This window comes from Cyclopterus lumpus, chromosome 3, assembly GCF_009769545.1.
Source record: "Cyclopterus lumpus isolate fCycLum1 chromosome 3, fCycLum1.pri, whole genome shotgun sequence".
NCBI classification, from domain to species: Eukaryota; Metazoa; Chordata; class Actinopteri; order Perciformes; family Cyclopteridae; genus Cyclopterus; species Cyclopterus lumpus.
The window spans coordinates 14,370,205-14,391,910 of NC_046968.1; the positions used below are offsets into that span (position 1 = coordinate 14,370,205).

General features: G+C 37.8%; 1 protein-coding gene across 1 annotated transcript in view; it reads left to right on the top strand.

The window, feature by feature from the left end:
- Positions 1-14,478, top strand: part of cpne7 (copine VII) — a 28,557-nt gene extending 14,079 nt beyond the window's left edge. The window contains exons 12-17 of the mRNA XM_034561327.1: positions 541-674; positions 4,350-4,404; positions 7,684-7,735; positions 8,253-8,386; positions 9,299-9,535; positions 11,090-14,478. Of these exons, the coding sequence (XP_034417218.1) occupies positions 541-674; positions 4,350-4,404; positions 7,684-7,735; positions 8,253-8,386; positions 9,299-9,535; positions 11,090-11,242 (765 nt within the window). The 3' untranslated portion in view covers positions 11,243-14,478. The remainder of the gene's footprint in view (positions 1-540; positions 675-4,349; positions 4,405-7,683; positions 7,736-8,252; positions 8,387-9,298; positions 9,536-11,089) is intronic.
- Positions 14,479-21,706: the final 7,228 nt, after the last annotated feature.

The window sequence follows — 21,706 nt, forward strand, 5'->3', positions numbered from 1 at the left end:
ATTTGTTAAAGACCATATTGCTTGTAGATAAACAGACTTTGGTTTGCCTTTTCTTTGGTGGTCCGTTAGCATGCAGTACACAGCGAATGTTACATTTTCTGAAAGATTACACAGTAATTAAAATATTTTTATCCTTGAAACATGGTGTTTTTATAAGTTTTCTCGTGGGCAGCTTTGTGGACCTTCGGCTCTTGCCTTTTGGTCTGCCCTCTGTTGTGCTACCTCTCATTCTCGCTGGATTACTGAAGCAATGAATATTAATTCAGAGGAATTTGCTGTGGTAGATGCAGTTCCCCCTTTGAAATAGTTGTCTATTTAGATCTACTGTGTACTGGAGCTGGAGCTGTTTCCATGTATGTGGGTGTAAAAAGCACAAGTTCTTACCTCTGATCAGTTAAATTATACTGCCATTATGCATATTTCAGGCTCATGAAGAATTATTTATAATATCATAAGCAGCCAAATAAAAATGTTAAGCAGCAAAATAAAAACGTAATTGATTCTGTCATATTGTTCATGCTTCATATTTCTTTCTACCAGGTTGCCATTGACTTCACAGCCTCCAATGGAGACCCCAGGAACAGCTGCTCTTTGCACTACATCAACCCTTACCAGCCCAACGAGTACCTGAAGGCCTTGATAGCCGTGGGGGAGATCTGCCAAGACTACGATAGGTTTGTCGGTCTTTTGTTTCTCAGCAAAGGCTCTTTGGGGCCTCGAGTCATTGTCAGTGTCTCCTGTTGTAAAATAGAGATTCTGAGTGTCCCTTGCAAGCCATCTTGATGGGATCGCTCACACTGATATGAGCCACTCTATCTGAATCACAGCAGAAGGATTGGAATGGAAATCATGGAGTACTGAAACAGAATGGCAGTAAATCTTGCAAGTTATTACATTTCTGCTCAGCAGTTTGTTCCAGAGCTGATGGAACTGAACGGTTGGCCGTTAGCTCCTCCATCTCCGATTCATTTCTTTCCTGAAATGTATTTTGTGTCGTCAACAGCCTCTCATTGTCAAAACAGCAGCCGGTTACCACAAATACAGTCTTGTTGACTATCTTCATCATGTTCACATTGGCAAATTTTAACCATGTCAAAGTAATGCATGAGAAAGTGTTTGCACCTGGAAAATTAGAGCAAACTAATTTGGCTTTCACTGACATTACTTATGCATGAGGCTAATTTGGGGCTGAAGCTGGTGCTTGGTAGCAGCAGTCAAGGACACACTTGACAAACCATTTGGTCAAAGTATCCATCACTTTACAGCTTTTAACAATCCATCAGAAATATGACATTTTGACCTTTAAAGCCTTCAGTTTTTCTTTCTAAACTTTTTGTGAATCTTTTTCTAATCTATTCTTGCATAATGGTTTGAAAACCAGATAGTAATAACAAACACCACATCTGTCACAAATTGATTTTTGCAAATAAGACAACAAACCAAAGTAAGAAAAATGTCTCTCACAGTTTCTCTTCTTTTTCTTCTGACACAACATCTGTTATCATAATGAAATCCTCAATATATATATATAGAGAGAAAGAGATAGAAGGAGAACGAGAGAGTACAAGCTGGAGCCTGTGTCTTTGCTGTTTGTAAGGACAGTGCTAACTGTTGACCCTGCATGTGCTTTCTCCTGTGGATAACTCAATGATACCGTTTTCTCCTTGTCCCCGTTCTTAGCTTGCATGGGCTCATTACCCAGAACTACACACAGACACATGCAGAGACAAGGGCTAGCACCTACTTCAAAATGAAGTGGGAGGCATTATGGGTGGTGAAATAACAGCGTGGCGTAGAATCAGATGACGGTGCAGCAGGAGGCCTGTTTAAGGACTCATTAAAGAAACTGAAGTTCTTAAAATAAGTTATACATCCATGAGAGAATACCCATAACTCTAAATATAAAAACTGGCTGATATAGTTAACAGATCACACATTTCTGTTTGAAAATGACTGATTGTCTGTTATTTTTCAAAAACAACATACAAATGTACAAATAAAATGTTAGTTATTGAAGGTAGGCTTGCAGGTTCTTGCTAATTAATAGGAAATCATTTTTAGTATGATATGTGTCACAGAAAGACCCTCTCATCTGTCAAAACTAAGCTAGATGAGGATTAACACTCTGACTCTTGATTTATGCAGATCCTCCTATTGAATATCAGGGGAGCACTGTCTGGCTAATTATAGCAGCCAAGAGATAGCACTGGATACACTGAAAACATGCCTGGAAATTAGCAGCTCCTTCTTTTAGCTTTATCATTTTCTTGCTTACTAAACATATAAGAGCATCATACATGCACACATGCCTCTGCATGAACAGTGACAGCAAGTGTAGGTAGCCATTCCCTCTTAAATTGCATTTATTATTGAGGTGTAAAACTACGTGGGCAAGCACACCTTTTAGCCTTTAGTGAATATAGGTGATGTGGGATTTTAGAGTCCCTGCAGAGGAGTGCATTATGGAGCTGGAGTGACGAGCTTTTGTCTGTGTGGGCAGAGGCTCATTTAGCTTGCTGAGAGGGCTATTACACCGGGCACATCTCCCCGTGGCTTTTCACGTGTGCTGACAAAGAGAGAAAACAAGGACCATGCTGAACTTAACTTCATATAATAAAAATGACTTTGTACTTCTACACCTGGAGAGCCAATAGGCAATTTCTTAAGAAATGTGTAACATGCACATAGAAATCAATTAATTACGGCTCCAAGGTCAAACTTATAAAAGTATGGAAAGAGTGTAGAGGTCAAGATAACGAGTGCTGCACAATACATCCCATGATAAAATTGGTTTAGCATGAATCACTCCTTCCTCATAAGAATAATTTACCATTAACATTATTGCTCTACATTGGTTAAACCAATACAATACCAAAGAAAATTTGTTTTTTTTCTCTTCTTTTGCTTCCATACAACATACCCCTGTGTGTTTGAAAGGTCACAATAGTGGGAGTAAGGCCTGTATTCATTGGATGGAGAATGGAGATGGAAAATGGATAACAAATGGAATAGAAAACATGTAAATGTTGAAGTTTAGTGTAGAGGAAAGACAGTTTTTTGTGCTATCAGTTGCAGAGTTCATTGGACACTGACATCTCTTCATTTATTTGGAACATTACTGGAGTGTGTTTATAACTGAATACAGTACAGCACATTAGCCGAGGTATGTGGAGAGGCTGCATTACAGAGAATCAAAGTTGGACCCATTCAAATGTTTTTTTTGGGAACAGAGGACAATGATGTGCTCAAAATGGCCCATGTACCATATTTACTGTCTTCTTAACTAAGCCTACCGGCTGTTGCTGTTCCCATTTTCAGCCACCGTAAAATAAACAATATTGAAAGGTTATGAAAAAACACAAATTATCTTTTTTATTTCATCCAATGTCCTTGAGGAGGAGCAATAATAATAAAATTGCTATATTAATAACACATTTTCTAGTATTAATACAAATGTTCAATGCTACTGCTTCTAATACCACTACTTCTACAGATACTCAAAACAAGGATATTAATTATAAATGCCTCTCTTCTTTGGTGTAAGTCTATTACTAATGCTGCTACAAAAACAGTGATTGCCACTGCTACGATTATAGTAACTACAACTTGCCAAAGTAAAGTTGCTTCTGTCAAGAGTTCACAGTTGAGCTTTTATTCACTCTGCCAGTGTTTATATAAGTCCTCAGAGTTAATTAAACTTCAGCTGCCTCAAAGCCATATTAGCTCTATGAGTGGACAAACAAGTCTCCAATCAACACTTGTCAACAAACCAAATAAATCAAAATGTATTAACAGTGTACATTTTGCTATGTGCCCTCTAATGCTCCCACACTATCTCCAGAGAAAATGAATCAAACACATAAATTCACAATTCTGTCGAGCTTGAGATTTGGTTTTTTTTCAGTCATATATATGTATGTATGTATACTACACCTCCCACAATGCAAGTATTAATAAGTTCCTTGCCTGGTGAAAGCTTGTGTCTTTAAAAAAGGAGTAAATAAAGTAAACAAAATGAGTACAGCAAACATTTTATACACATGCCATGGACAGTACTTTTTTTTTGTAGAGGCAGGGATGACAAATTTTGGTAGACATATGTCATAGTGTAGAACAAAACGTTACAATATCTTAAACTTGTTTCAGCCTTCAAAAAGCCTATTGAAAGACCCCTTTGTCTTCACGAGAGGGCATTCAAGCTCTTAGCATTCATGAAATGCAAACAAGCACGGGGTTTGCCATTGGAAATGTGAATATATGGATAGGCCATCAATATCTTTTAGATCACTGCCAACAGCTATTCAAGGGCAGTAAATGTTCATGACTGGTTAATTTGCTTATCTTTACAGTGACAAAAGATTTTCAGCTTTGGGGTTTGGTGCCAGAATCCCTCCAAATTATGAGGTGAGTATCTCTCTGCATCTCTGCCCTCCTCGTTTTTCATTGATGCTCAACCTCCCCTTATTGTGTTCCATAACACTGTTCTTCCTTTCACATGAACAATATTATGCTCGTATTGCATGGTTTTCCACTACCCCGGGACTTTACGTTAAGCATCTGATTTCCATGACTGGTTTTATGACACAATTTGTCCTTCTGTCAATAACTAGTATGCTTTATTTTTATTCATGAGCCCCATACCTTAAGATATCAACTTGTCCTGAGAAAATGACATGCTCCAATGGAATAAAAGCCCCGTAGTGTTGATGCTCAATTTACATAAGAATTCATGAGTTCGAGAGCATTTGAAAGCAAATTGGACCAAAAACCTTCAGTGATTCTGAATAGAGCCCTGGAGAGACGTTTGACATGTGTGAACACACACACACACACACACAGACAGACAACAGACACACACACACACACACACACACACAACCATGCATGGTTGAATCACTATGCTGTTTGATTATGTGAAATTGTACTGTTTTATGTGCTGATGTGAAACACTGATAATTATCATTTCAATCATGCAAAGCTTTGTGGCTCAGTAAGTGCAAACTACTAATTTCTGAATTTACCATGACAGTGACATGCCCTGCAGGAGTCACATTTATTTTACTTCATGCATTTGCCGAATTGTAGTTGGTGGTGCAGGTGAATGCTATAGTCATTATACTCATCATCATGAACTGCATCTAACTCATAGGCTACGTACGCCTGTAATGTGTGCAGATTTGATGGACTCTTTCTTAGTATATGCTGCCTGAAGTGCACTCTTGTATCCTTAATAATGGATTATGCATACTAAGTGTGATTTGAAAACAAATAATAAGTAAAGATACAAGATGTTAATTTGCCAGCCAAAGATGTATCAGATAGTGAGTCTTGAGAATAAATGGTAAGCCTCACATTTCATTGTAATGACTATGGCCTATTGTGTTTTGTTAATTTAATGCCTCAGAAAACTTGCACTTAAGTTTGGAAGAGGATATCACTTCTCATGAAGTATTATTTATTAAGAGTATACATCTAACTTGTTTGGTTTTGTTAAGCTGGACTCTAGTGTGTTTGTCCGTTTAGTGCGGGTTGTCTGTTGCTGGTGTAAAAGCTGTCCATCAAACTCTGATGCAGACTTAAGAACCACGTCAAGAAGCCCTCGGCTCAGGTTTGCTCCCAATCAGACTCTGGGTTGGTTCGTTTTTGGCTTGAAACTAAATGAGGAAGCAAACCACATATGATAATAGATATGGGATTTTTGCAGACATTTAACGCTAAACTACTATCAAATACATCTGCTGGTTGCAAACTGTCCAGGAAGGGATGTATATATTTATGCAAATCATTTGGTAACCATGGTGACATGTTTGAATGTGAGTGCAGGGCTTTTTCTTGAACAATCTGACAGTCCTGCGTGTACTTTATCATCTCAATAAATTCATTAAAAATGAGTGACAGCGATAGAAATCCCCCCGGGTAAAATGTTCAAGACGTCTCTTTTTGTACTGTCTCTACCTGTTGGTCATTATCCATAACATGCGGTCGATTTGCAGGCAAATAATACCTCTTAATAATAATAGCTCTTAATCAGTTATTTCTTTGCAAGCTCTTTGTGACACCAGAAAACATAAATAAACATATAAGAAGCATTGAAACTCGTAAAAAGCCACTCTGTACATCAACCATCTCCGAACTGAAATTGCTCATATATGAAAACCTGCTGGGCACTTAATTATATTCTGAAGCCACAATGTATCACATTTTCCTTTGAAATGAACACTTTTGTGTAATTGTGGTTTGATTGTATTTGATTGCCAGTTGCCTGCCAACATATGCAAATATCCCACAATTGTGGTCAGATTGAGATTTAAATGTTGCCAAATATTCTGATTAGAGTTGCGAAGCATGTGACATTACATTTTTCCAAATGAGCCCTCTCCTCTTCAAACCAGTGAGAAAAACATAAATACAGAACTATCTCAATGGAAATAACCAAAACTGACTCCCGCCTTGAAAATGTTGAGTTCATCCCTTTGCTCATAAGAAGACAATGAAGACATTATGTTTTGAGGGTCTTTAAAGGGAGTGTTGTTGCACTGGTGCTTTAACCTTCCCCCACAAAAAATAATGGATTGTAATATATTTAATGGCAGGAAAACATAGGTGTAACTAATGACCGTTTAAGTATCCCTGTAAGCTCTGTAATTGTGCCGCCTGCACAATTACAGAGCTTCACAACTGGAAAACCTAAATGAATGACAGCCATTATTAATGTTATTAGTTACACCTGTGGTTTTCATGTCAAAGGGTTAGCCATGAAACAGGCCTCTTAAATGAGATACAAAGCAAGACCCTGTCTCTTGCCGTGGCCCAATACAAAAACCAAATGGTGGTCTGTATGGTAATAATAATTTCTCTAGGACTACTATAATATCTTTCTATACACTGACTAAATGCAGGCTGTTAATCACATTAAAAAAATGACTCAGAAGAAAGTAGCCAGCTGGAGAGGAGTCAGCTGTCACTGATCTGGCTGACAGTTGGTGCTTGCGGGGAAAAAATGGTTTCTTGTGAGAGAGGTATCAAGAAGGGGATTTTATTTTTGCCAATTTGACAGCTTTGAGATAAATAAAGTAAATCTGATGTTAGCAATAGACCAAATAAAAGAAGAGGGGTTGCAATCTCTTTTCAGAAACCAGATTTTAAGCGTATAGTGCATGCTAAATGCTCGCTACTGTACATTGTGATGATTCGGGAAATTAATACAAGTAGACATTTCAGAATGTAGTACAGATGAGTACTTCACATAACCAGGTCTCACTGTAAAATACCCCAATATAATAAATATTGACTATTTTATCTTAAATTATGCGCAAACCCTAAATACAATTTAATGAATTTATTTTCCCTAACATAGTATTAGCACTTATACTTCAAAAGGCGATCATGTGTTTGGTCGTCCTTCTGTCTGTCTCTCCACAGCTAACCTTGCATACTACTGAGCTCATAAGCCTATTATTATTTTGTGGTAATTTGTTACTATATTAAATAGTTTGTGGTAGGCCACATTTTGAGCTTTGTCGTGGCTCAAAAACTGACATCCATAGAAAGGTGTGCACTCATTGTCAGACTTGTGAGTTCACCTATTCTTGGTTGGGGATGAAGGTTCAAAAAAATGAAAAGCAAAAAGCCTCCTTGCACACCTAGTAAGTATTTCACAACTTCCTCTTTCTCAATCCACAGGTGTCCCATGACTTTGCCATTAATTTCAACCCAGAGGATGATGAATGTGAAGGTAAGGAAGGGCTTTGTACACTAGTTTCCCTGAAAAGTGCATCTCCTATGATACTAGAGTTTACATCCGTAATTTGACAACCAATCAGTATTACTCAGTTGGTCCCACTTCATAAACGTCAGGTAAATAAATACATGACAGATCGTATTCATAACAATGTTCACACAAAACAAAATTTTCTGTCAACATTTTGGTGTGCACCCTTTCCTAGTTTTGTTCCAAAGTCATAGTAGTGTTTATATTTGATTGTCCAAATGGATTTCATAATTGATCACTACTTAAAATATGCATGAACAAGCCAATAGTAGAAGCCAAACTTCCATAGTATTTCACTTCTTTAACTTGTGTGAGGCAGGAAACATGTTCAGGCCTCTTTTACTTTTCTGGGAGACTATAGTGTATTATTCATCTAACTGTACCTTTTTTCGTTTACAGAGGTTGTTTGATGATATGCGTATTTAATGAAGTGTAGATAACCGTGTTGTGTTCACTTTGCTCTGTGCTCCCTTTTGATCAGAGATCCAAGGAGTGGTTGAGGCATACCAGAACTGCCTTCCTAAGATCCAATTGTATGGCCCAACCAATGTTTCTCCCATCATTAACAGGATAGCCAAGCTGGCAGCAGGCGACGGCAGCATTAAAGATGCTTCTGTGAGTGACTCTTTATACTCTATTAGAAATATATGGAAGTAGTACAGGCTTTGTTGAAGTGCATCCCTCTAAGTTCCCAGAGTGAGTAGCCTCTGGTTCACCTCACTGTTAATATTAATAATGCCCTCCGGCTCAAAAAGGAAAAAGGGGCCCATTATAGAACAAATTAGTATTCTTTAAGTTAGGGAGTGAAGGAATACAGTGCCATATTGATGTTGTATATTTTATACATGTTTTCCATATTACTGACCCCTTTTTCTGTTAGAAAATAACTGCTGTTGAATGGGATTTAACACAAGTGGCAAATAGAGTTATTGTGCTTCTTATCACTCCTTAATATCTTGTTGGGAGTAAGAACACAAGTATGTTTTATCTATTCACTCTCTTAAATTACCACCGGCTGCATGGACATTGTGTTCTAAGCTATTACACACTTGTAATTGCATTGACTTCCAGGGCACACATTATAAATACACACACTCAGGACATTGAGTAACACATAAACACAGTAACAACAAACTAACCACTACTCACAGGACCAATCGGAAACTATCAGTGCCAAGCTAATTGTCTTGTAATTCTTATTTTCTCATATTATAGGGCTTAGTGCACACATACATTATTTTCACACATTCACACATACACACATTCACACGTATAAGATGTATCTTCTGTAGTTTGTGAGTTCTATGTCTTTTGTTTTTAATATCCTCCTTTTTTATATCTGTTCTTGAGCCCCTTGTTTTCTATGTAACATCAAGTACTCAGGGGAGGCTGTAAAATGACCAAAGATAGCACAATAAGCCTTTAGACCACAACACCCACTGAGAGGTGTTCTTGCATGTAACCACACTGTGCTGGGTTAATGTCCATATGGATTAATACACACTGAAAGCTTGTTTCTTCTTCCAGCGGTACCACATCCTGCTCATCCTTACGGATGGTGTAGTGACAGACATGGCAGACACGCGTGAAGCTATTGTGCGAGCTGCCTACCAGCCTCTCTCCATAATCATTGTTGGTGTGGGCAATGCAGACTTCACAGATATGCAGATTTTAGATGGAGATGATGGAGTTCTACGCTCACCGAAGGGCGAGTCAGTCCTGAGGGATATTGTTCAGTTCGTGCCCTTCAGAGACTTCAAAACGGTTAGTTCTTCTCGCCATCTGTCAATCTTCACTTGTTTACTTTCAGCTTCAACCACACTCCTTCTGACTGCTGTGCTAGTGATGCTCAAGGACATTAAATATATTTTACATAACGCCCTCCTTCACTTGTTATTCAAAAGAGCATGCTGCAAGCTTATCACTGACAGATGGACATCATAGACTAAAGGAACAATGTATTCTTCATGTAGCTACATGCAGGCTGCAACATTTCAGTTGTACAACTATACAGTCAGTTGTTGATTTAAAGTTTCACATTCTAAATTGAAACATTTCTCAAAATGTGCATTATAGTAGGCCTATATATTTACTTTAAGGCTGGCAAATTTAAGAAAAAAACAGAATAAATAGGTAGATAAACTTAGCAAATGCAGACACTTCCGTACAGGAAACCAGGTGTTGAGAAGTGAGGAGATGGGTATTAAAATGATGTGAATTATATTCTATATGGTCTTCAGTCACCAGATCTCACACCAGTTAAACACCTTTGGGAGAGTTAGAACTGGTGCATTGCACAACGCTTTTTCACCATCATTAAAACACCATATAAGGGAATACATGTTGTCATCCCGCCGGTAAAGTTGAGTCTTACAGAATCTATGCAATCTAGAGGCTTTTGGTGCCCCATTTTCTAAACACGTGTAGTTTTTTCCCTTGAAGTATCAACCTATCTGTAAAGTTAACCTAAATATGTTTTTTTGTAAATCACCCAGAGTTTGAGGAAACACTTACATTGTTTAAAATCACAACTGCAAAATTCATAATTGCTTTTTTCCAAAAGTTTTCAATTTAGACAGATTTATTGCACAGAACCATGCATGTGTAATAAATGAACCCTTATGAAATTATTTTTTTCTACTGGAAGTCATTTTTGGAAATATGCTTTAACAACAACATTTTATGCAAACTGATTTTAACAATGCAATAATTAACTCTAAAACACTGCAATGCAAACGCTGCAAGACATATGATACATTTTTATGTAGCTCTTTGGAAGAAAGTAGAAGGGACTTTTTCCAGGGTCATAAACAGAACAGTTATTACCCTTGAATACAATAGCTGACACTGACATACTTCTTTTAAATTGTTTGAAACAAAGAAAGTAGTCCTTACACAGTGAGTTTTCCCTTGATCCGGAATAGAAATTACTTAGGCCACTGTAGCTCAGTGGTGAGCAGGGTCATCCTTCAATCAGAGGATCGGCAGTTCGATCCCCGGCTCCGCTAGCCCGTGTCCTTGGGCAAGGCACTTAACTCCAAATTGCTCCTGTAGCTGTGCCTACGGTGTGTGAATGTTAGTTAGTCCTGATGTGCATGTGGAACCGTAGCTCCTCCCATCAGTGTATGAATGGGTGTGAATGATGTCATGTAGTGTTGAAGCGCTTTAAGTGGTCAGAAGACTAGAAAAGCGCCGTACAAGTACAGGTCCATTTACCATTTACTTAAAAGCTTCACTGGTAAGTGTTCTGCATCTCAGATTAAAACAACACCGAACAGTTGTTTTGACAACTCCAGCTGTTCTCTGTCTCTATTGCAGGCTTCACCTGCAGCCCTGGCCAAATGTGTTCTGGCAGAGGTGCCCAAGCAAGTAGTGGAGTACTACAGCCACAAGGCCATCTCCCCTATGTGTCCTATGAGGGACCTACTGACCCCCATCCTCAGCCCTGTCGCCACCACCCCAACAGAATAACCATCCTTCCTGCTTTTGGGACCAAGCTTTGACCACAGGACCAGTCCAGAAAACTGAAAGGAAGAAAGGACGCATGCCTTGCGATTTTGGAGAAGGACTGGAGAGAAAATCTTTCTAAATGTGTTGTAACTTATTTATTTAATTCTTCACACCTATCAAAGTGTTTACACAAGGACAGTATGACAGAGGCTGTGGGTTACATTTCTCTGCTCATTGTGGATCCAGCGCTTCTCTCTGGGTGTGCAAACCATGACCATCCAGAATCATGAGCCCTGGTGGGTTGTGTTGTTTTTCCCCCTAATTTTTATGCATGCAGGCCAATCCCTCAGTGCTGATCCATCGGATGAAGGATTATTATTCCTGACTTGCCTTGAAATTCAGAACCTCTGTCATTTATTTTACTGTTTTCCTTATGTTGTATCTTCAGATAATTTGAAGATGTACTGTATGCCACAATCAAAATTAGATTGATCAACTTGAAAAAACGGACACTATTCAAACCAGATTGAATTACAGGAAGTATAAATATTGGTGGCGATGTTGCATTCAGATCTTTTATTATTTATCTGTCCATCTGCAGGATTGGCCTTATCTTGGATGACAATGAGACAATATGAGACACACACAGATCACAATTTCAAATCAAACTACTATGAATTGACATTGGAACGAACTAGAGGCAAATCGTGGATAAACTACGGTAAAATCTATTGCTAAAATTGGAAGCTCTGTTTCAAAGTAAAGAAGCAAAACCTAAACAAACCCCAGAATGCAACAACGTGAAACATGAATGACACCACCCCTAAAACCTAGAAATTACTGTGTATTCTATTTAAAATAATTAGCTAATCACCCAGTAATTAGGCCTTCTTAATACCAGGTGAGAAACCGCAGCAGTGGAAAAGTCTGTTTAGTTCGGATGTGTCACCGTTTCCGATGTTTTCAACTGTGAAACTGTGAAGTGACATAACTTCCGCAATGTGATATATTTGCTATAGCTTGAGTTCTTTATGCTTCTTTCAGTTACAACAGGGAGCAAATAAATCATAGCAAGACAGAAAATACAGTCAGGTTTAGTTGGCAACTTAAAGTAGGATATGTGTTTGGGTTTGGGTTTCTGAGGTTATCCTCGAACAAATCCCAGATAACATTTTTCTCCAAGAGAAGATGAACAACAGCACCCCATTTTGGTCCTTTGTCAGGTGGCTATGCTATAAACTGTGAAAATCTAAATTGTTTGTTATTGTTGTCATCCCTGAGCCAACCAACATACAGGTAGCATTCTTCACGTTTATCTAGCGTGTGTCATTATTTTTACTTTTAGCTGCTTTTTATATTCAATATAATTCTGCTTGATGTTTCATAATGGATTCAGGAGCATAGTTTAAATCCAATGAAAGCACAAAACGATCAGTGAGTGCTGTAAAACACATGTTATGTCAGTAACATTTATAGAATAATTTATCAGAAGAATGAAAATGTGAAAATGTTTTAATTATTTAAAAAAATCCTCAGTGATCACTCATCAATGTGATTCTCATCAAAGTGCATCTCCAGAACAAACTGTTCTGTGACTATTCTTTTTGTTTCCAAGAATCTTTTGCCTGCAAAGATCACTGTTTACTTGAGAGCCTGGATTTAAATATTCTGCTTTGTTATTGAGTTTTAAAATCTTCATCATATTCAAAAAAATATAACCTTCACTTACTTTGAAATGTTTTCTTAGCATTATCAAGGAAATATTTCCAAAACACAGAATTCACCTCAAAAGTAGATGACTGGTCAATTTATTATCAAGCATCTGAGTGTTACATATAAATCCCACAAACACTATCAGAGCTAAGCAAATTATGTATTGAAATGGACCATTTTCTTTCCTGTCCCTTGGTTTTGGATTGCATATGCAAACTAGTATTGTTAAAGAAGTCAAATGTGGATCTTTTAGATCAAAAGAAAGCATAATATGTTCCTTAAAACTCGAAGACTTTATGAAAAAAGCTAACAGTTACACGTACCAACAGCCTCACTGAAGAGCATCAGAGACATACATGCTCTACTGTTTAATTCCTTACCGTTCACTATACAGTAATGTCTCTAATACTGTTGGCTTTGGCTGTCTCTTCTAGTAACAACTCAATGCTTTGTATACTTGCTTTGAGCTTTTGCATTTATCTGATATGATGTATTTGTGCTCTGGATGGCACTTAAAGGGCGACAAATTTAATAGGACAAAAGCCATTAAATGCATTGGAAGACTATCTAGTCTTTACAGCTACTCTAACATACACATATCCACCCCCAAGCTACATATTTTAATCTGACTTTGATTTGTCCTCTAGAGCTTCACCAGCCCTCCCCAGATACAGACCTAAACACAGCCAGCTCTGCTGTCGGCTGCTCTCTGAACTCCTTTGAATATCACCGATTGAGGAGTTTTCTGTCAGTGTGGATCACAGGATGAGGCCTATTAATTCAGCAGGCCTAGATTTGGAGCCATACTCTGTCACTTGACTGTGAATCATCCTGGAGGTGACAAGGTTATTTATTGAGAGACCTAGTTGTTCCTGTATGGTGATTCATTAACTTTTGTATTTACACATCTTAAAAAAGTCTTCTCAGGATTCTTGTTTGCAAAAAGTTACCAATCTCAAATTAAACAATCCTAAAGAACTGAAACATTTAACCAGCTTTGTGCTTTCCCACAAACCGGGGCACTTATTCTGGTTAAATAAGGCAGGAAGTGCAGATATCAGCCAATATTCATGTTCATGAGGTCAAACCAGCTCACATATTATCTAAACTACCCGTACCACGGTATTGGTAGTTTGCCTGAAGTTACGAGCTGCACCAGCTTAAATTATGAATTACTCTGTACTCTTAACAATTCAAATTGGATTTTACAATTGACCTCCTTTATCTAAAAGTATTAAAAAAACATTTTATTTTGTTATCAAACAACTAACATAATATGCCAAAATAGGTGTTTAAACATGAATACAATGAGCAATGAAAATGTTTCATGCTTTTCCCGGGGTCTTATGGTATTACATTTTAAACAGCATAGGTGCATGGATTTGTTATGCCTCACCAGATTAGCCCCAAACAAATAACTCTTCAAACCTGTTTTGAAAGCTATTTTGTCTTTTTCATTGAGTAAGACACAGCAATCGGATGTCTTATTTACTTTTATCACCCCCCCCCCCAAAAAAAACATTCATGTTTAAATGGGAAACCACCATTTGTACCACAGTGGTGCAACAGCCGTGAGCTGAAACGCTGGAGACATTAAGAGCACAGTTCAAGTGGCCAGCTTGCACTGCGGATTAAAAAAAAGATGGGAAGAATTAACTGAGCTGCTTATTTCCCCTTATCTATACTTGCACCATTGTCCGACAAAATTCATAGGTTTTACACCACACTGATGTATTTGAAATTTCTCTTACACTCTGTCTATCTTTCTCTTTCACCCATCCACCACTAATCGGGACAAGGTTTACAGCCCATAACCATAATATGCAACTTGTATAATTGCTGGCCGCACGGGAGAGAAGCGACCCATGCATCATTAGTAAATATTTAATTTCTTCGAAAGCAAGAAAGGAATTTTTTGCATGCTTACTTTTATTGTTAAGCTGTGCTGTTCAGTCGTTGCTTTGGGTCTTATGATGTGCTTATATGCAAGCCTGCTTTTACACAAACCTCTGTTCTTGTAATTTATGCTTGCAGTTAGGTAAATAAATCACATAATTTAACTGACAATGTCTCTGTTATTTCTTATCATATTGAATGAAGTTTAGATTTTTTGGGGATGACACAAATTGTATATTACATCTGTCTGCTTTTGTCCTTCAGTTTCCTATGATCCTATTCACTCATGTCACATTTCTCCTTGCTCACCGCTATACAGGAAGGGTGAATAGAAATGAGCGAAAAATATTGACGTGCTTGATGAAATGCTGGTTATGCTCTCATGTATATATTTGCCCTGTGTGGTTTTGCTGTGGATGCTGAGAGTACTTATTGTATGGGAAGAGGGTCTGAGCCTACTCTTTAATTCTATCAGACAGCTCCTTTCATTTAACTGCTATTGTTGAGAGCACTGAATAGCGGTTGTTTCCATGGTGACACCTACTTGTGGGGAGACATAGACCTTCATTTTTGTCAGATTTAGGGACAAAGATCCAGGATGTAGTGAGGGCTCTGGGAGGAGGCCATTCGCGCATTATTATGAAAAAGATGAGGCTTTGATTGTGATGGCTGTGGTCCTTCGCAAGGCCACTAAATGTCTAGCGGGGCTACAAGCCTCAGATGAGCATTGTGTTCTACATCAACACTTCCTCTCTCTCACTCCCCGATAACCCCTTTCGTGCCCAACCGACTGATTTATGACCACAATTAAAAAATGAGGAAGTGACTTATAAGAGAATGGGAAATCTCAGTAGTAATTAGCTGTCTCCTCCTTCCCCCGGGGGAACAGCACATACCTTTGAAATGCTTCCAGCTAGCTCCTCTGATGTTGTCTCTTACATGCCATCTATCTCCCAGTTATTATGGACATTTACTGTAAAGCACATACACACACACTTTGAAGAATAAACTTGAGAATACATCTCCAATAATACATGAGGCTTTTGTAACAAGCCCATTGCGGAGTGCACTGTGTTGCATATAGAATAGAATTTAAATAGAATAGGAAATACTTTACTGCAAAAGGCAGAAAGGCAGCACATTACAAAAAGGAAAATTCACTATACATTGTGACCATTATCATATTCTGCATTCAGAAAGCTTGAAGCTAGTCGATTGAAACATGGATGTAGTGAGTCATCTAGAATCAAGACTCACGTACACGCAATGCTGAGGAAGAAGACCAGACATGACTCAACAGAGGGGACTGGAGTTGTGATTTTTAGTTGAGTTAAATTGACCTTCCAGGAAAATGTAGCCCCATCAAGCAACGTCATATCATTGCCATGCATTGTGTTCCACTTGCTGTCTCACTCTCCTGCTCCTTCATGCATTCACATCCTTCCTCTGCTTTCTCACACACATTGTAATATTCACAATCAGTTTGTGATTCAACTTAGTCATTGTCACTGCTTGAGAGAAAACAATGAAAACCATCACTATCAGCATTCATTTTGAGTGTTGCCACAACATGGGCTTTTGAATACATTTCTTTAACATAATATTGGAGGAATTGAAAACAATCGGCCATGCTAGCAGCTCTGTGAGGCTGGACTTTGCCTTAGTGTTGCTTTGGTGATAAATGCTAACATTATTAGAGTGCTCATATGCTCGCAATGGCAACACTAACATACAGATTTTTAGCGAGTATGCTTATGATGTTCACCGTCATAGTTTAGTGTTTAAGTAGACTAAATATGTAACGTAACTAAACAAATAGTCGAGCTGAGGCTAATGGGAATGCCATTAGTATTAGAAGGCTTTTGTCATTCACAAAATTACAGTAGATTTGGACCTGATGATGGAGCAGGATATCATTTTATGGCAATCCTTCTGATACACAAGGCATTTTACTCAAAATGGCAAACAAATAACATGTACATTATATGCACAGTATAATGTGGTTGCCAATTCCCGAAAACAATCATATGCTCCCAGCAGCAAGTCAAACTGTCTGTGCATCAGTAAATATGTATCACAATGCCATTTTTCATTGTCAAAATAAATGACAATTTGAATGTAAAAATGTAAGCCAGAAAAGTACAGAACAGTTTTTTACACTGATGTGTAGCAATACTCAGTGTTCCAAGGAGGGTCTTTCTGACAAGAAAACTACCAGTCTTTGCTGGAAGTGGGACTACCGCAGAAGAGTTACCAAGCTTCACAGACTACAGGACACGCTGTGACTTTGTGCCTCAGTCCCAGTCTCCTCTGTCAATGTCTCCGACACCCACAGATATAGTTATTTAATTAGGCTCTAGAGTGTCTAGTTGGCCAGCTGGACTTTACTCTCACAACTGTGCTCAATTGCTGCTTCATAAACCTCCTTCAATAACTGCACAACTTCAACTGTGGGCCTGTCCCACTGACAAAACCTCCCACTCTTTTCCACCCCCCTTGTGTGCCTTGACTAAGATTAAATGAAACGTTTAAATATTTTACATAGCAGAGCCACAGACCCTGGTTGTAATTAATCCAGAGACCAAGCGGGCAGCGGGGAGTTGGATTGGACATTCATGGCAACATTTTGTCAAGTTGCACTTGAAGATCTCGTCCACTTCTCCCATTTTCTGATGGAACAAAGCAGCCAGAGGGTATATCTGGCTCTTTAACTGCTAAATGCTCCACTATGTTCACCAGTACGTCACTAACTGTGTTGTCTGTCATTTGGTACTGAGCATTTGAACAGTGGATTTTTAGAGATTTTTAGAGATATAATAGATAATGGAATTACTGTGAACTGTTTAGCGCACTGCACATGCGGCAGGGTCGGGATTAGACATTTGTATTATTGGTGTTAAACTGCCATGAGTCAAACATGTTGAGAACAACTGCAATGGATAATGATGTCATCCACAATATGTTGGCAGCAACATGGAGCCATGGAAATGCAGCACTTGCCGTATGAATCAGTGAAGCAGAACAACCTGAATGAAACTATAATACATGAGGAGCAGAGAATGCCAATTTTTTTCTCTTTGACTCTTCCCTTCTGAGATTCGCCCAGTGCTTTCATACGTCACAAGAATAGTTCATTCTCTCAATAAAAAAGAGACATTTTCCATATATTTGTGTAATGGCTGCTTTGGGGTTGCTAGAGGATGTGGATAATGCGAGACGAAGGGAAAAATGAGTGAGACCATGCTGATTTGTCCATGATGATGTCGCCAATTATGTGTTAACCAAGTTAAATGGGCTTGTGTACACTCTCGTGCTAATCGTGGGAGTCGGCATTAGGATTGTGAAGGAGTGCACATTTTTACAATGATTATGATTCATTTAAAGGAACAGTGAGTTGGTGGTGCAGTTAATCATTTGGGTTTCATGATTAGAGTTTCCTGAATAAATAATCTTCACTCAAATTCTGTAAATTTGTATGTGACCTATTGAACTGAAGATTTTAGAGAAATTACATCATCTCGTGGTGTAGGAGAATAACACTTTTCAACAACTACTTAATACCACTGTATATCATCCATCTCTATATACTAATAGTATTATATATATATATATATATATATATATATATATATATATATATATATATATATATATATATTACATTACCTACTAGCCCTCTCCACAACTTTACGAAAATATGTCTGCATGTTGTTGGTGAAAAAAAGTATGTCTTCTTTAAATATTTGACCAAGAACTTATATTGGATCTCAGTGTGACTCTAAAGTGTGGTTAATAGGATTTGAGAAAAGGTCATAATTCCTAGTTTCCAGCGATACCAAACATGTTATTGTAAACTGACCAGAAAAGTATCCCGGATCGCTTGAACAGCACTTGATCTTCATAATGGTTATATTGTACGACTTTATTGTAATAAGACACAGTTTAGACATACTTTTGGTTTTCATATTATGAAAGCGGAAGACCCCATGTTTTTAAAGCGTGCTTCCTCTATAAATAGACCATCTTCCATCGCCACTTTTTATAACTACTCCATAGACAAGAAACATGCCGGGTCCGTCGGGCTCAAGGTTAATTTGACAGCGTGACCTTGTGTTCAGACATTTACAGCTTCACTGACGATAAGTAAATCTTTCAGCCAGTTAAAATGTCACCAGTGTCAGGTCCTTTGAATAATAGAAATACAGACACCCTCAATAAGACTACCCTCACTACAGGTTACATGCAGTGAAAACATAGTGAATGCAACCATTATCAGTGGACATAATCTGTTATAGAAGAGAATAATACCATTTACTTAGTAAATCACATCACAAAATAATTACTTGAATGGACATGAACATGTATGATGTGTAACAGTGTAGGATGTAGAAATCATATTTATTTTTTGCAGAAAAAGTAAAGAGAAGACCGGACAAAGTCACAAGTAACAAACTAGTTTAATAATGATCCCTTGCAGTCCAGTTAAAGACAGATGGTGTCATGTTTTTTTCAAGGAGATACATATTTGTACATCTGCGTCAAATAATAGTAATGTTGTGAGTCAACTCCAATATACAGAGGTCATAAGTGTGTGCTGTCATATCAGAAAATGACATCTGTTACTGACAAAAATGCTATTATGGGACTTTCAAGTCCAGATAAAAGACTGTGTGCATCTGTGATTCAGCATAAATCTGCAAAAGATAATAAGAAAGATTTCTTCTTTGAAAGTTTATTTGATATTAGAACAGAGCATACCATTGAACATGAGATATAATGGAAACTTTAGAGGCTCAATAATTACACAGGTTGATGCATGTGCCAGTCTGAACAAATACTATAACATTTCATACAATGCTCATTAAGTCCCTCCACCTCCAGATGGCCTGTATTGACTGTGAGGTCAAATTGCAATGCAAAATCTTCTATGTGTGTTGATCCCAAGTTGTATTTACAAGACTAACAGCTCGTCATTCTCATTAGAAGAATCCCAGAACAACCTCAAGATGTGTTTAAATTGTATTTGTTAAGATTTTGTAGTAACGTCATTTAAGATCCTAACTCTTCCCTGATGTTGCATCAGTGTTCAACGTGGCTTGCTAAACTCCTGTGTTAGTTACCTATTGATCGCTGATGTCTTTTAAGAGACAACAGTGCCTTTGGTTTATGGTCTGTTTTTTGTTATCAATGTAACCTGTAGGAGGATTGGAGGTGACTCAAGAAACTGAGATTACAACACAATTAAATCAACTTAATTAAAACTGCATGTCACACTTAAAAAGACATTTAAATGAATTGATGCTTCCCCCTAGTGTTCTTTTCCGGGCCAGTTTCATTGGTGACTTTGTGTTTGTGTATTCAGTATCTTTCATGTTTTAACAATGATACAGAAAGAAAGGGGCTTGGCTGCTCTTATTTTGCTGTTGTTGAACTTTTACCAGTAAAAGAAATGAACAGATAAAAAAAAAAAGTGTTGCACCTCAGTCTCTTTGTTTTTTAATAAGCCAACAAAGAGAGGCACCAATTTACAGCCTCCAGTGGCTCACTGTCTCTGCAGGAGATAAATGGACTTCATTTTCACCCATGCTCAGCCTGCATGTATCTATTGCCAAACCAGCAAAAGCAAGGCACAACCTACAAGGAAACAGATACTGATATATCTATCTGTACCTTTTTCTGAAAGGTATAAGCAATAAGGTTCAATTACCCTTTCTAAACGTTGAAGCGTTGTGAATAGTTAAACAGCCTTTATTATTAACCTTGGTAGAATGCGTTCGACTAAAATATATTCTTCGTTACTGTGTGAGTCGTTTATTTAAAACCCATAACTATCAAGTCACATACATGACAAGAAAGGATCCACATCGTTGGAGTTACAGGAAAAGCATCTTTCCTCATTCAAGCCTGGAGAAGTGGCCCCAGGTTTCCCACTGAGGAGACATTTGAGTTTGTCGAACCATTTGGACGTTTAGGTTACTTCCATCACTTGAAACCTAATTTACCTCAATTTATTTGGGTCACTGCTGCAACTTTGTGTTGTGATGTGGGATAGTTGATGTTTTTGAGTTTTAAGCAGGCGTTATATTTTGACAATTATTGGTTATCCGAAAGTGGTAATTGTGGAGGTCCAATACCCTTAGTGCACTGCGCTTTGCCATACTGGTGTGTGTGGACGTACTTATGCACTTACAATAGCAAGTTAAAGTACATCATTTAGACACAGCACTAAAGTCATAAAAATGTATGTGCACAGTTAAAGTTGTACATTCACAAATTCTACTGGTTAGATGATTACCGGCTGAAAAGCAATTGGCTATTTCCAAATTGATGATTAACTTTAATCATCAATTTAATCATCATTTAACCTAAATTATTTGGCTTCACTGAAAGCTGAGATTACTGTTTATTGATCTTGTTCATACCGAAGAGCTGATGCCCAGTTTCTATTCAAGCACGTAAAGGGGAAAAGTCTATTAAAGAAGGGACTATCTTGGTTATAACAGATGAAAGGTAATTGAACATTATTATGAGTACGGGCAGAGGTTTTTCATTGTTCTGCTGACCTTTTTTAATTAACATTATGTCTTCATCCTCTTTTACTGGCAGCTTATGTGCATAGGTATAATCAACCTTTTATCCTATTGTCTCATTGTACTAAGGATATTTTATCACTGGATGCTCTGTTTAATAAAAAGTAGGACAATGTCATAACACTAAATAAGATAGCTAAGACTTAATTCATCGCCAGGGCAAAGAAAATCACATGTTTCAGCAACACAGACACAGGATAAATAAATAAAAGTAAATTAAGAAATAAAAAATATAGACATTACAATATTTGTACGAAAGAAATCGATTTTAACAGTTAATTTACAG